The 17,234-nt window shown below is 40.4% G+C and overlaps 1 protein-coding gene across 1 annotated transcript in view; it reads left to right on the top strand.

Annotated features, from left to right (window-relative positions):
• LOC126413152 (protein Fe65 homolog) overlaps positions 1-17,234 on the top strand; it is a 521,914-nt gene that overhangs the window by 453,315 nt on the left and 51,365 nt on the right. The window contains exons 4-6 of the mRNA XM_050083046.1: positions 5,004-5,131; positions 6,625-6,743; positions 6,894-7,015. Coding sequence (XP_049939003.1) covers positions 5,004-5,131; positions 6,625-6,743; positions 6,894-7,015 — 369 coding nt within the window. The remainder of the gene's footprint in view (positions 1-5,003; positions 5,132-6,624; positions 6,744-6,893; positions 7,016-17,234) is intronic.

Below are 17,234 nucleotides of genomic sequence, written 5' to 3'. Positions count from 1 at the left end.
CTGAAAACTGTATCACAGTTACTGGAGTCGAAGTACGTGTTCACAAGGAACTGATGGTCTCTAATTACACAAGTGCTGAGTCAGGCCAGAATGCAAAGTACCAAAGTCCCTGACGTCTACACTCGGCGTAGCACAAGGACGATCGCTGCTGGCTCCACATACAGGGTGTCAGAGGTGAAGATCCCAGGCATGTACACTGGCATCAGATGACAGGTTGCAGCAAGATTCCAGAAGAGCTTCTCATTAAAGGATCATGGCAGCGGCTGATGTAAAGCCTAGATAGTTCATCTGTGGAGAGCTGACTAGCCGTGGCTGCTTACTGGCCTAGGTGCCAGGAACCAGTGAGATCTATTTTCAAACAGGTGATCTCTCTCCTGTCAGTGAGGGGTGCCCTCGGGACTGCAGTGGTGGTGTTCATTGTCATAGCCCCTGCGACTTGCAGCACAGGCCACTCGTGGTGGACTATTGTTGTGCTGGAGAGCTACCCCTGACATAGCAGTGGATGTGGTGGATGCAGATCGGTGGTAGTACGAGGGGATTCAGTAAGTAATACAACACCTTTTTTGTGGCTAATTTTGATTGAAAGACATGCATAATTTGTTGTGGGACATCGTGGAATATTCCTTCTTGAGCTACTATAGTTTCATGAAGTTCCAGTATGTATCAGCCCTGAACACAGAGAGTCATCATTGAGTTTCTTTTGGCGGAAAACTGAGCATTGCAGATATTCACAGGTGCTTGTAGAATGTCTACGAAGACCTGGCAGTGAACAAAAGATCTTTGGGTCATTGGGCAAGGTGTCTGTTATCATCACAACAAGATCGTGCAAACCTTTTGTATTTCCTGCGTGCCTGGCTGCAAACAGTTGTGACTCCTGCAGTGTTGGAATATGTAGACACTCATTCTAAGTGATTGACGGACCACAATCAAAAACCTGGCTGTACAACTGGATGTCTCTGTTGGTAGTGCTGAGACATTCGTTGACCTATTGCGGTACTCAAAGATGTGTGTTGTCTGGGTTCCTCACCATCTAACAGTGTCGTAAAGAGCAACAAAGGACCATCTGTGTGGAACTACTTGTGCATTACGAGGCTGATCGTGACAAGGTTTTTTTCTGAACATTGTCACAGGCGATAAAACGTGGGTTCCAACACTTTGAAGTGGAAAAAAAAAAGAAATGCAAAGCCGTGGATTGGCGCCACACAGCCTAACCGCCGAAGAAAAACTTCAAAGCTGCACCTTCAGCAGTTAAAATCATGGCAATGGTCTTCTGGGACACTGAAGGGGTTATTCTGTCTGATGCCTTCCTTATCGTGCAACGATCATTGAAGTGTATTGTGTTACCCTCAGGAAATTGAAGAGATTATTTCAGTGTGTTCGGCGCCGCAAAAATTCAAACAAATTTCTCTTTTTCCAAAACAACGCAAGGCCTCACCAAGTCTACACACCCTACTGGATGTCACAGAACTTAATTGGACTGTTCTTCCTTGTCCACCCTACAGCCTAGCACCTTCCTTTTTCCATCTGCCTGGCCCAATGAAGGATGCTGTACATGGATGATAGGGAGATTACTGATGCAGCAAGATGCTGGCTCTGATGTTGACCAGCAGAGTGGTACCATGCGAACATACTGGCCCTCGTAATAAGGTGGCATAAGGCCATCATATTGAACAGAGATAACGAGGGTGGTTTGAAAAGTTCTCGGAACGAAATAGAAAAAAAGTACTTACATCACTGAAACTTTATTTTTTAATGTAGTCTCCTTGTAGATTAATGCACTTGGTCCAACGATGTTCCAGTGCCTTGATCCCATCATGAAAATGAGTTTCCTCCAGACCTGCAAAACAGCTGTCAACTCAGGCTATGAATTCCTTGTTTGAAGTGAATCTATATCCACCAAGAAAAATTTTCAGTTTTGGGAAGAGATGGAAGTCTAACAGAGCCATATCAGGTGAATAAGGTGGTTGTGGCAACAATTCATACCTTTGTTTGCATAATTTTGCCATGGCGACAGCACGTTTTTTATCTAGCATCAAGAGTCGCAGCACCCATCTTGCAGATACTTTTTTCATGTCTAATTCTTCAATTAAAATGTGATATACCCTTTCAGATGACATCTGGCAAGCGTGAGCAATTTCACACACTTTTAATCAGCAATCCTCCATGACCATTTTGTGCACTTTTGCAATAATTTATGGAGTAGTGACACATCTTGGCCAACCACTGCGCGAGTCATCATCTAAGGTCTCCCAACCAAATTTAAATTCATTTGTCCACTTAGCAGAGCAGAGTCCCCCAGTGTATTCTGGAAATCGGCATGAATGTCCTTTGCTTTCATACCTTTCTTTACAAAGTACTTAATCACTGCTCGGATCTCGATATTTTCCATCCTCACAAATCACTATGCGGGAACAACAACAGAGTCACGTCACAGCTCTCTTCCAGGAGCACTGACGTGGCACATGTTTACTGGCAACAGTCCAATGAATATCACGTGAACAACTCGTTGTGCTAGCACTGAACTCTCGTGGTGATTCCTAGAACTTTTCGAACCACCCTTCTATGTTGAAAAATAGAGTTTTGTAGCCGAAAGAGTGGGGAATAATATGGTGTATTGGAATCCTGAATAAAACCAATCTGCTTTCAGAAAAGGACGTGTTGCGTTACTTATTGAATGCCCCTTGTATTTACTGTTGGTGGACATCAGCCATTGTTATTCACTGGCGGTTGACACCTGCTGGCTACAGCCCATCAACCTTGGCTATGTTACAGTGTAGCTGAAGTCCTGAGATACAGAAGATTGGGTGAGTAATGAAGAGGTACTAATAATGGAGAGAAAAGAGCTTTGTGACACAACATGGCTAAAAGAAGTGATAGGTTGACAGGATATGGCCTGAGGTGTCGAGAAATAGTTAATTTGGTAATGTAGGGAAGTGTGGAGGTTAAAAATTGTAGAGGGTGGCTTGTGGCTATTTTATTTTGTTCGACCTGTTTTGTCTACCTACATCTGTGGTCTTAAATAAGAGTATTTGCTTCATTCTGTCACTATGAATAATTGTAGCATATGAACATCTTATCGAGAAATAATATTTTGTTCTTGGCAAAGAGTATGCTTTATTATTTAAAATGTCATTTTGTACTGGGACTCTAAACTCGACACTTGCCTTTTCTGGCAGATACTCTCCCTCCTGAACAACATGAGCACACGTAATGGACAAACGTAGAGCTTCAACTTGCTCCTGCTTCTTCCAGATTCCTTGGATGTTCTCTTATGATGCTCTCACACTAGCTCCCAAGGGAGGATAATATTGATTTCACCAGAGCTTTGAGGCTGCAACTATTCAAGATGATTTTACGATGTGTACAGAAAATATCCTGAACGCTGTTTTTCTGTAGCACACAAACGAGTCAGAAGAACATAAAACTTCCTAACTCATTTGTATATAAAGATATCACGGAACTGCTTTGTCTAAACTAAGCACAATGATCACAAGAAAAATTTCAATAGTGTGCCAACTGAAAGATATTACCTCCTCTAGGCTTGGCTGACATGCCACTTGGTGAATGATGTTTTGGAAAACTCATCTGTCATGAGTTGTAAACATGAACCAAGGATTCTCTGGCATGGGTTGCTTTAACGGGCCACAGATGATTTTCATATCCCTTTCCTAGGCGTGGGTGCTTTAACGGGCCACAGACAATTTTCATATATCTTTCCTATTAACAGAAAACACTGGGTGTGTGTGTGTGTTGCCCTCATCATCAGTTTATCATTATCATCATCTTCATCATCATCATCCTCATCACTGATGCGCAAGTCACTGATGTGGTGTCAAATAAAGAGACTTGCACCAGGTGTATCACTCACCTGATAATCAACTAAAACTTGTACCAAATGTTATGGAAATAGAAAGTGTTATTGATGTCTGGTTTTCACAGAATGGATTGGTTATCAGGGGCTCATATTGTTAGCCAATAAACACGTTGTAATAATACTTAGAAAATGTATTTTTTGTGCAACATACACTTTTTTAAATGGAACAGTGCCTATTGGCATTAAGAAACTAAAAGTAGGGTAAGTTAGCATGCCAGTGGTGCTTTCCATTTTTGTAAAATTTGCTGTGCCAGTTTTAAGTGGTGGTCAGAAGTAGTCTGGAAAGTTTGTAAGGGTGTTGTAGAGTAGGCTATACTGAGAAATAACTGTCAAGAAAATTTGATACATTGTACCATTTCTGAATTAATTAGCATTGAAGGTAGCCAATCAGCCTGTTGTGCACCAGTACTGAAGCAACCTGTCAAATACAATTAATGTCAGTTGTTGTCATACTGTAGATGATAGTGCACAAGACTGCTCAGCCTTTGGCTCGGGTTCAATCCTTACTATTGTCCCATGTCCAGTTTTTCTATCGCTCTCTTATTCAGTGTTAGGAAACCAAAGGAAGAACATGTTTGGTGACACAGTCTCTGGTGGGCTGCTTGAATTTGCACACACAACAGCCTTCAGTAGTAATTAACTCAGTAATGGGGCAATGCATTTTTATTTCTCAGGACAACTTACCCACCAAAATTACTTAAGATGATGTCGGCCCATGCAGGGGCATAGGTGTGTTATTCCTGTTTTTGAGTGTGTGTGTGTGTGTGTGTGTGTGTGCGTGTGTGTGTGTGTGTGTGAGAGAGAGAGAGAGAGAGAGAGAGAGAGAGAGAGAGAGAGAGAGAGAGAGAGAGAGAGAGACATATGTGCCTATCAACAACTCAAGACTTTGGTGTTTTGTCTCCTTTAAATCTAAAGTATTTACATTCTACAAGAAATTTTGTATAACATTTACAAGATTTTCATACTGGTTCTGAACACCCTGTATATATAGCTTCCAATTCATCACTATTGAGAAATGAATAAAAGGATGAAGTTTCAGTTATTTTCTAGACCTGTCAACATCCTCTGTAATTTTCTTCCATCATTTGTGTCACAACAAAACTAATTCCATATTGTTTGTATACTGCAGCAATGGAGAAAAACCAGAAATTCCTCATGTTGCTGGATCTTTAAACAATGATCTTTATGCAGTCCCTGTGAAGAGGCGACCCCATAGCCTCGAGAATGATTTGCCACCCGGGTGGGAGAAACATGAAGGTAGGTTATCATGTGCGACAGCTGTGATTATCATTTAAATTTACTTTAATTTCTCTTCAAAAACACATGAAGCAAAGAAACCCTGAACACTGAATCTGTTCTTATGTTGTTACATATGTTGATATTTAAACCTTCCACTTATTTTTCCAGTGCAATCTGTGGTGTAATTTGTAATATTTAAGCCATTTAACTTGTCCACAATTTTATTCTTTGTTAATTACAGCAGTCCTATAGTGCAGTATGTAACTGAATGGACTTATGAGGTTTTCACTGGCTTTGTTCATTCAGGAGAATTCTTTTGTGAAATCAGCAAGATGACCCCATGAATTGAAAAGTAGCAGCTGTTTCTTTGGATGCTATCTTTTACTCAGCATCAGAATTAAAAAAAAAAATTAAGTTCACCTGTAACTTTCCTCAAATACCATCTGGCTGTCTTTTTGTAGATTTTTCTGTGTATAGTCCCTGTCCAGTTCCTAAATAGCAGTCTGCCATGTGAATTGACACAATCATAGGCTAGTGAACTAGAAACGGGAAGGAGGGGGATTCAATTCCCCATTTGGCCTTACAGATTTAGGTGCTCCTCTGATTTTCCTAAATCACTCAGAGAAAATGCCCAGGCTGTTTCTATTAAAAGATTATGGCAGATTTATTTCCCTATACATGTCCAGTCCTATCTTTTTCTCCACCTCAATGATGATATCATTGTTGGCAGGACTTTAAGCTTCAGTTTTTCTTAAATAGCATTCTTTGTGTGTTTTAAAAATAATACTCATAATCTGAGATTTAGAGAATAAAGTGATGGACACTTCACATAAGTTCTGCATGTTATTTTCACTCATTCTAGTTGATCCCTTTACATAACTGTTGTTTCGTTGCTGATATCAAAATTTGTACACAGGACTGAAGAAAAGCTGTTAATTTAGTAACACATTGGAAAAAGAGCTATAGTAGAATTGGTGTTCTGAAAAATTTTAGTGAAAAAAGAAAGTGCATTAAAAAAGTTGTTTCCACTACGTTAAGAATTCCAAACTTGCTAGTATAAGTGTAAAGAATCAGTTCTTGGCATGCATTTAGTATGCAAAATATATCTTCAAATATCTCGTTGTGCTGAAAAAATGTGATATAAACTGAAAGGTTTTAAACAGTTTATCTTGAAATTTAAGTTAGTCTTATATGTGAAGAAACACAATTTTCATTTCTCATGACAAGATTATATCACTTGAGGTTCCCACATTGCCTTAAAATTCAACTGTAGGATTTCTACACTACCTTACTTATGATCTGTTTCACCCTCTGAATGACAGCACACAACTATGAAAGAAAAAAAAAACATTGCAGAGGCTATAACAAAAGAATTGAATGTATCTATTGAATGGAATTTTCTTAGATAGCCAACTCATGTCAACTTTGTATCAGTTGGAAGCAGCTACAGATTCTGAAAATTGTACATAGTTTTTCTTTATATTGCTGTCATTTGGACTTTGATTTTTCAGATAATGATGGGCCATATTACTGGCATATTAAAAGTGGCACAATCCAGAGAGAACCTCCATCAGCTACATCAGCCATTAAAGCAGAAGCCAAGAGACCACTTGTTCAGGAATCTGAGAGTGTGAGTCAAATATACTTTTTCAGTATTATTTACGTTGGTACTAATATAAAAAAAAAACATCTCTCTTTATCATATTACACATAATGACCATTAAAAATTTTTGCTCATTCATAATGCTTTGTTCATAAATTTATATTTTTATTATTGCAGGTAATTAGTAGTAGTTACCAGTCTCCTGTGATTGCGTCTGTCACCAGGAGTAATACAAGCTCTGCTTTGGAAGAATTAGATGGCAAGAAGAAGGAAGAACGTAAAGAAGAATTAGCTCTGAAGTAAGCAGTAATGTCAAACTTTGTTCAAGCTAAGTTGAAAAGATAGTTTGCTACTGGCCACAAAGGAAAAACACACACACACACACACACACACACACACACACACATTCAGATATATACAGCCACACAAGGAAGCACACCTCATGCATACATGACCGCCATCACTGGCAATTCACACCAGTCCAAACTGCGGGAGATGGCGTTTATGTATGTGTGAGGTGGGCTTGCCTGTGTGAATGAATGTGTATGTTTCCTTTTCTGAAAAAGGCTTCAACCAAAACCTAACATGTAAGCGCCTTTTCATTGTGTCTGTCTGCAACTCAGCATGTCATCTTTACGTTGAGTAGCAATCTATCTTATCCTTACATTGTTGTTCTTTTTTACTTGGTTGGTAATGCAGCAAATTGGTGAATAGCTTTGTAATAACATCTTGGGTTGTCGGGTGTTCTGCCGGATATCAGCGTCGTACTTGCACGATATTTCGGTCACGTAGCTCGAGACCTTCATCAGGTGCGACCTGAGACTGCTCCTCGAGTGGACCTGGTCCAGTATTTATGCCTATGGCCTTCCCCCTCCACCAACGGCTGCAGGCGCTTCCTCTGTGGTCCGCGCCCATTCCCTGCGACCTGCTGGAGCGTTGCTGCTCCGTTTTCTGTCCGCTGCGGTTCTAGGCGTTCCCTCTGCGGTCCGCGCCCACCAAACCCGCTCCTGGGCGTTTCATCTACGGTCTGGGGTACCAGGCGTTCCCCCTGCGGTCCGCGCCCGCTCTCCACGACCTGTTGGAGCGTTGCCGCTCCGTTTTTCGTCCGCTGCGGCTCTGGATGTTCCCTCTGCGGTCCGCGCCCACCAGTCCCAGTTCTGGGTGTTCCATCTTCGGTCTGGTGCTCCTGGCAGTCCGTCAGGGGCTCGTTTACCATCTCCATGTCTCTGGTTCTTCTGTTTGTGTAGTGTTGCAGCTGGCCCCGTTGCTCCTTTAACAATTCCAGAGCCGGATCCCAGGCTCTGCTTAGCTGGTACCCTGTGTCACGATTCACAAGATCGTCAGCCATTTTAATCTCAATCGATTCTTTTATAACGCTGTCCCAAAATCTGGGTGTTTGTGCTAGAATCTTGGTATCCTCATACTTCATGGTATGATCTAGTTCTAGACAGTGTTCAGCAATGGCTGACTTAGTCACCTGTCTTAATCTAGTGTGCCTCTGATGTTCTTTGCACCTGATCTCCACAGTTCTTGTCGTCTGGCCAATGTAGGACATGCCACATTGACAAGGTATATTGTAAATCCCTGGTTTTCGTAACCCCAGGTCGTCTTTGACACTCCCCAGCAGTCCCCCGATCTTGTTGGATGGACAGAAAACACACCTGATATTGTGTTTACGCAGGATCCTACTGATTCTGGCAGAAATAGAGCCAGCATAGGGCAGATATGCCACCTTCTTTGCTTCATCTTGGTCTTCTTCAGGAACCTGTGGTATAGTGGCTGGTCGGAGTGCCCTCTCAATTTGTCTGTCCGTGTATCCATTCTTGGAGAAAACTGTTTTGAGACGTTCTATCTCTGTGGGTAGATTCTCTTGGTCTGATAGGGCACGTGCTCTGTGGACCAAAGTCTTCAGAACCCCATTCTTCTGTGCAGGGTGGTGACAACTGCTGGCCTGCAGATATAAATCAGTGTGTGTTGGTTTTCGGTACACACTGTGGCCAATTGATCCATCTGCTTTCCTCTGGACTAGTACATCCAGAAATGGCAGCTGGCCATTCTTCTCCAGTTCCATGGTGAACTTGATATTAGGGTGGCATGAGTTAAGATGTTCAAGAAACTCATTGAGCCTGTCCATCCCATGTGGCCAAATCACGAAGGTGTCATCCACATACCTAAAGAAGCATGTGGGTTTGAATGTGGCTGTCTCCAATGCCCTCTCCTCAAAACTCTCCATAAACATGTTGGCAACCACAGGGGACAGTGGGCTGCCCATAGCTACAGATGGATCAATTGGCCACAGTGTGTACCGAAAACCAACACACACTGATTTATATCTGCAGGCCAGCAGTTGTCACCACCCTGCACAGAAGAATGGGGTTCTGAAGACTTTGGTCCACAGAGCACGTGCCCTATCAGACCAAGAGAATCTACCCACAGAGATAGAACGTCTCAAAACAGTTTTCTCCAAGAATGGATACACGGACAGACAAATTGAGAGGGCACTCCGACCAGCCACTATACCACAGGTTCCTGAAGAAGACCAAGATGAAGCAAAGAAGGTGGCATATCTGCCCTATGCTGGCTCTATTTCTGCCAGAATCAGTAGGATCCTGCGTAAACACAATATCAGGTGTGTTTTCTGTCCATCCAACAAGATCGGGGGACTGCTGGGGAGTGTCAAAGACGACCTGGGGTTACGAAAACCAGGGATTTACAATATACCTTGTCAATGTGGCATGTCCTACATTGGCCAGACGACAAGAACTGTGGAGATCAGGTGCAAAGAACATCAGAGGCACACTAGATTAAGACAGGTGACTAAGTCAGCCATTGCTGAACACTGTCTAGAACTAGATCATACCATGAAGTATGAGGATACCAAGATTCTAGCACAAACACCCAGATTTTGGGACAGCGTTATAAAAGAATCGATTGAGATTAAAATGGCTGACGATCTTGTGAATCGTGACACAGGGTACCAGCTAAGCAGAGCCTGGGATCCGGCTCTGGAATTGTTAAAGGAGCAACGGGGCCAGCTGCAACACTACACAAACAGAAGAACCAGAGACATGGAGATGGTAAACGAGCCCCTGACGGACTGCCAGGAGCACCAGACCGAAGATGGAACACCCAGAACTGGGACTGGTGGGCGCGGACCGCAGAGGGAACATCCAGAGCCGCAGCGGACGAAAAACGGAGCGGCAACGCTCCAACAGGTCGTGGAGAGCGGGCGCGGACCGCAGGGGGAACGCCTGGTACCCCAGACCGTAGATGAAATGCCCAGGAGCGGGTTTGGTGAGCGCGGACCGCAGAGGGAACGCCTAGAACCGCAGCGGACGGAAAACGGAGCAGCAACGCTCCAGCAGGTCGCAGGGAATGGGCGCGGACCACAGAGGAAGCGCCTGCAGCCGTTGGTGGAGGGGGAAGGCCATAGGCATAAATACTGGACCAGGTCCACTCGAGGAGCAGTCTCAGGTCGCACCTGATGAAGGTCTCGAGCTACGTGACCGAAATATCGTGCAAGTACGACGCTGATATCCGGCAGAACACCCGACAACCCAAGATGTCATTAGTTCGCCGGGAAAGCCTGAAGAGTTACAGCTTTGTAATATTTTGTTTTTTCTCCTAATTCTCCAGTACTTTCTCCTTATAAAACATGTTACTTTCTACAGTTCTTTTTCTGTGGTGACTGAATAACAAAATTGAATTTACATCATCATTAAATGTATTCTAGGAACACTTGTCAAAAGATTTACAAATTGGCTCTAATCTTCTGAATGTCTGTTATCTAGTGTATCTAGTAAGACTACTATCTAGTGTAAATGTAATGATTAAAGAGTGTGTCATCATTATTTAAATATTTAATCTTTCATGAAAATATCACTCAGAACAACTGAAAATAATTTTTTTATTTACAATTTTTTTTTGTTTGTTTTATTTTACTGCTATAGATGTAGAACCAGCTAGTTCTATTCATATCACAAACTACATGTACTGGTCTATATTTCCTATAATAATTTTCATGTGCGTGCAATGTACAGGCCTGTGCAGCTCCATTTATGACAATGACCCATCATTTGTTTTTTAAAGGTCTTTAAGTTCTTTTTCGACTCATCTCCCTTCTGTAACACAGCTGCCTTCATTTCAGTCTTATTTATTGTGATTTTTATCTCTTTCCTAAAATGCAAAATAATCCAAAATTCTTCTACATCCATACTCTATAGTCAACAGTGAAGTGAATGGCATAGGGTACTTCCCACTGTACCTGCTTTTGAAGCTTCTTCCCATTCCATTCATGTATGGAGTGCAAGAAAAATAATTGTTTAAATTCATCTGCGTGCACAGGAATTATTCTAATCTAGTCCTTGTGATCCCTATGGGAGCAATATGTAGGGAGTTGTAGTATATTCTTAGATTCCTCGTCTAAAGCTGATCCCTTAAACTTTGTATGCGGACTTTTTAAGAATGGTTTGCGACTATCTTCAAGCATCTGTCAGTTCAGTTTTCTCAGCATCTCTGTGACACTCCCCAGACAAACCTTTGACCATTCACTCTGCCTTTCTCTGTACACACTACACCCCCTGTTAGTCTTATCTGGTATGGATCCCACACACTTGAGTGATATATGAGGACAGGCTGCACAAGTGTTTTGTAAGCAATCTCCTTTGTAGAGTGACTGCACTTGTGCAGTGTTCTATTAAGTCTGCCACTTGCTTTAATTATGACTGAGCCTATGCAGTCATTCTATTTCATATCCCTACAAACTGTTACACTCACTGACTTGAGGTGACCGACTCGAATTTTGACTTGTTTATATTTTAGTCGTAGGGTACTACATTTTTTCATTTTGAGAAGTGCTTAATTTTATATTTCTGAATAATTGAAACAAGTTGCCAGTTTTTGCACCATTTTATCAAGATGCAACTAAATATTAGTGCAGCTGTATCCAGAAAGTCCTTCATTATAGGTAACTGCATCATCAGTGTGAAGTTTGAGGTTACTATCAATATTGTTTGCAAGATCATTAATTTACAGCATGAACAGCATTTGGGCTTTAATCTCATGTTAAAAAATATAAACTGGAACATGTAGATATAAAATTCAACAAGTTCTTGTCAAATTATAAATACTGCTATGACATTTCATTTCCTCTCAAGGAAATGGAAATAAACAAAAAATCAAATTCATGGATAACAAGTGAAATCAAAGAGTCATCAAAAAGTCTTAATATGCCATATAAGTGTGCACAGCAAAATACTACCTTGAAACCATATGTAAAGTATTATAGGAAAGTGCACAGGGAAGCTATATTTGTTGCAAAAAAGAAGGACAATGATTCATATATCAGCAACGGTAACAACAAAATGAAATCAATGTGGAAAGTTATTAATAATCATACAGGCAAACATAAAAATGCAAATAATAAAATCACCATAAAACGCAGAAATGAAATTGTTTATGATCCATGTGTAATAGCTAATATATTTAATGATCATTATATTAATGTAGTCCAAAACCTAATCACAACTAAATTTAATCCAAAGACAATGGTAATAACACCAGTAAATGAAAGGACAATGTACCTATATCCAGTAACACCCAAAGAAGTTCAAACAGCTACCAGTAAACTAAAGAGAAAAATGATCTACAGATTTGATGGTATCCCTGACAAAATTATTAAATGTAGTGACCATAATAGTGTCACTCAACTTGACATAATCAATGACTCCTTTGAAAGGTAACATGCTACATCCACCCTGTCAAGAGCTCCTCAATTGAGTCGTAAATTGCGCTTGATACTCCATTTGACATACTTTTGATAACAAGCATAGTTGTGGTACTCAGTCAAATGCTTTTCACAAATCAAGAGATACTGCACCTACCTGACTGCATTGATACACAGCTCTCAGAATGTCATGAGAAAAGCTGGAATTGGGTTTCATATGATTGATGTTTATGGAATCCATCATCCTCTTTGGAAAGAAAGAGGTCATTCTGTTCAAGATACCTATTATGGGTGCCTGATATGAAACTTCCTGGCAGATTAAAACTGTGTGCCAGACTGAGACTCAAACACGGGACCTTTGCCTTTCGTGGGCAAGTGCTCTACCAACTGAGCTACCCAAGCATGACTAACGACTCGTCCTCACAGCTTCATTTCTGCCAGTACCTGTCTCCTTCCAAACTGCACATCAGCGCACACTCTGCTGCAGAGTGAAAATCTCATTCTGGAAACATCCACTAGGCTGTGGCTAAGCAATGTCTCCGCAATATCCTTTCTTCCAGGAGTGCTAGTTTTGCAAGGTTCGCAGAAGAGCTTCTGTGAAGTTTGGAAGTTAGGAGACGAGGTACTGGCAGGATTGAAGCTTTAAACTGCCAGGAAGTGTCATATCAGCGCACACTCCGCTGCAGAGTGAAAATCTCGTTCTTCAAAAGTTTGTTTTTCATATACTGTATCGTTTGTTAATTTATGTTTAGCCACTTACCTAAAACAATTTTTTAAAATATTTCACAGATTGCATAGTTACCTGTATATTAGTTATAAATAAAACTGACTTATTTAATATACCAGACGTTTTATGGATCATCCTATATTCTTTCAGGTGATAGTACTGGTGAAAACTAGAAAAAGGTCTGTCCAGAAACTGGGGGCCATTTTACTCGTGTCAAGAACTTCCAGTGCTAAGAGATGTTGGCCACCTTACTGTTGATGTTCATTGGTCATTTCTTCCTGGTTGTTTTTGTCCCTGTACTTAGTCCCGACTGTGCTGTAGCTGTTAAACATACTCCTTACAGCTATTTTCTACTTCAGCCATTCTGTACACATTGTTTTGAGATTGTGCTGTCCACCTGCTTAGCTGAGTGATTATGTGCATACCTACCATGCAGCAGTCTGTGATGTTACAAAATAAAAGTGATGTTGTTATTCAATGGAAAGTTGAAAATTGAGATTTAGCTTACTGTTTTATCAATCACAATTGGCGTAAGAATCATGGATTGACTATTGTCATAAAATATTGCATTATGAGATGTGAATAGTTTTTACTTGCAGTTTCGCTTGGCTTGAGGCAGTCACAACTAGTGTGCTATTGATTAAGAAATTGCGTTATCGTCTTTCTAATTACTTCATGATCGTAGATACGATCATACCCGGTTGTGAAGTTATTGTTATGACAAAACAATTTCCTAAGGGACCAGAAAGTTCTTAAGGGCGCAAAAACAACTGTAACATTACACAAAAGGGAAATTCAGTATTAAAGCGGATGCAAGAAGACGATAAAACAGTTTTCTTTTTATCAATGTAACACGCACATTGGACTGCTGATCTTGGTGTCTGTAATATTAGCAAAATGCATAATTAAAATGAAAATAATACTGAGGAGATAATAGGAATGAGCACTGCTAAATGATTCAATATTCCCAGAACAAATATTTATTATAACTAAAACATATATCGTACCTTAAGCTTAGTACTACAATGACGGTAGATTTTTATGTCCGTATCATGTCCATTGAGCGCTATTTTATATAGCCATTGTCTTCTTTGAGTCGCTCGTGCGTCGTCACGGTAAGTTATAACAGTTCTTTACACTTCACTCAAACTTAGACATAACACGTTTTTATACATTAATAAAAATTAGATCAGACTGCCACAAATCTGCGTCCGTCTTACTTGAGAAAAACAGTACAAGTCTTTAGCGCTCAAGGCTTCATTTGTTCTCCAGCGAACAAAATAGTGAAGGATCGTATATCTGTCCATATTTTTCTGTTTTTATTGCCGCCCAAAGACGACGAATTACATCATTAGAAAATCCCACCGTCGCTATGTGATGCCTTATTATACATTAATCATTATTTATAAACAAGTATTTGCCTTCTGGCTGAAAGTATTACCTACTCGTATTTGCTGTTTTAATGAAGTCAAAAATAGCGAATATCACATTGCCTCCCATGAGGAGAGAGGGAATGCCGAAGAATTACCTCGATCCTCATGTCCTCATGAGATATTCGTGATTTTTGGTATGACATTTACATAATGTTACTGGCGTACTATGTACATAAATTTAAATTACATTTATAAACATATATCAGATATTTATCATTTTTCAAAATAAAGTTTTTCATTCTTTGTTCATCAGTCACTTCATTCCATAATACCAAGATTAACATTTATGTGCATATTTAAGTTTGGTCCATATTTGCTTATAACAATAAGTGAACGTTCATTTCGCACTTCAGGGGATAGAATTCAGAAATTACTTTCTCTTGAGCTTAACAACTAATACATGAGTACAGTGAGTGCTTATTTTCACTAAACTAGAGTGAACAATGTTCGAGCATCTGTTGACTCATTGTGGTTCAATTACAGTTTAATAACATAGCACTACACTTCGTGATGCTTTCACTTTCGGTGTTAGCTGTCCACGGCGTTCATCATGCGGTACATCTGTCCTTTCCACTGTGGTGCCAGGAATTCAAGTGGCTTCCCAGGTTTTTATTTACAATATGAAACAGAAGAAGTGGAAAATTATTAGTATAACTTACAACCTATTGGATACATTTGTTAAGGATCAGGACTGGTCTGGAGTTTAGGGTCTTCCTATAGTGCACATTCATTTTCTTTGTCCATCAAGAGACAGGATTATAATTCATTTTAGCAGTGTTCAGGAGAGCCGGTGTTAATGGCTTTAAGGCCTGAGTAATCTAACAATCTACTTCTCACTCATCTTAACTTCAACTCAAGAAAATTGCTTAATTTACGTATGAAAATGTAGTCTCACAAGTGTACAAATGTCTTTCCTCCAGTATGTACGATGGAAGTCATGGCGGTTAGCAGTTGAAAGTTTGGATTGTTTCGTCACCCACACGTCAGCCACTCACAGCGGCTGCACAGTGTTGCGTGAGCTCCAATACTCGGTATCCGTTCGCGCTCAGGCTGTAACAGAGCTGCCGGTCGTCGATCGAACTTCGTATCACGCGAGTGCATCGATACAAACACCTCGCGCGCGTTTTCCATGGGAGGAGCCGGACACTGACGCTGCCTCCATACTTCTCTGTCAACTGCCTCCCATGAGGCTCACAAGTAAGTGACGACAAATGTTTTAGCTGTCGCTGCACTTAGAACAACACTGAACTTTGCGTTGCACCTGTTGTCGTAGCCTTGACTTCTTTTTACACTTGCAGTACAACACTACCACTAATATACATTGAACAGTTATTTTTATTATGCACGTCGGACTTTACTGTGCATCTTCACACAGCATTCGTGCTTAGTTCCTTCGCCGATAGAGTTCATTTACAAAACAATCAATTTTGCAGGTTTCCTCCATTGGTACAGAAAGACTTATATTCTACTATTTACAAAAGATCACTTACGAGCTAATATTTACAATTAATGGTCACTCCTTTTGTTAAGTCCAGTGAATAACTGCTTTATGAATGGACTCTTTATATCTCAAGGTTTACTTTCACTAGTGAACCTAAAAATATTCTTCCAAACTTCCTTTTAAGGGCTCATCTCCTCATTATGAAAACTACAGGTTTCGCAACACTCGTTGCATTTATTCTTTAGTGCACCCAGGATCATTTTCTACTGCCACGCAGCATATCTACTACTTAACGAGTACACATTTAACGCTCAATCTTTTTTTTTTTTTTTTTTTTTCTTTGTGCTTTCCTTTGTGCTTGCCAAATTTTTTTTTTTTTATATTTGAGGGCAGACTGGATAACAATAGGTCTCCCTCTTCGCTTCATGTACTCAGCAATCGTTCTCTGTTAAAAAAAAAAAAGGGTACCGCGTGTCTACTATTTTTCGCATGAATGGAATTACCGACAGTTCACTGGGTTTACGCAACCGGTCCATAACAAACATTACCAAAGCTAGCGAAATTCATCACGCTACGTGTCTCATTTCTCATAAGCACTGCTTTGCCTCGAAGCACACGTGCCTTTTACAAGTCGACCCTTGGTCTGAGTTAATGAACCAGGATCAAAAGGAACGGGCACAAGGAGAATGGATTTCATAAGAGGAGTGTCTTAGGAGACATTTTTGCAATACAATCTGCATGTAAATAAAATTATCATAATAAACATAGGCACATATATAAATTTCAACCTCTTTCATTACAGCATGCTTTGCTACTTCTACGTCTTACTCTGGTTATAGTCAGTATTAAGTTTAAATATCACTGCATTGCTTGTTCTTTAGATTAGCCTTCAATTAGGGTATTGAATGGTCGCTAGATTACACTACAAATCTTCTGAAGATCTTTACTTGGACTTATTTATGATACAGGGGGGCTTGCTGTGTGGTTATTTAGTACCTTGATTCTACTGAAATCAATTCGTCAGCTAACATTCCTCATATACTCTTTACATTGGGCTCAGATCACAGGGAAACAGTTTACTTTCATAGCAATTAATGGCCTCGTGGAGTACTTACGCTACATTATTGATGCTTCATGGTTTGCCTCTATTTGTACTGTATTTCACCTAACTTCGTTTACTACAGCTTATTGT

The sequence above is a fragment of the Schistocerca serialis genome, chromosome 7 (genome assembly GCF_023864345.2).
Source record: "Schistocerca serialis cubense isolate TAMUIC-IGC-003099 chromosome 7, iqSchSeri2.2, whole genome shotgun sequence".
Classification (NCBI taxonomy): domain Eukaryota; kingdom Metazoa; phylum Arthropoda; class Insecta; order Orthoptera; family Acrididae; genus Schistocerca; species Schistocerca serialis.
This window is presented reverse-complemented; position numbering and strand designations above follow the sequence as displayed.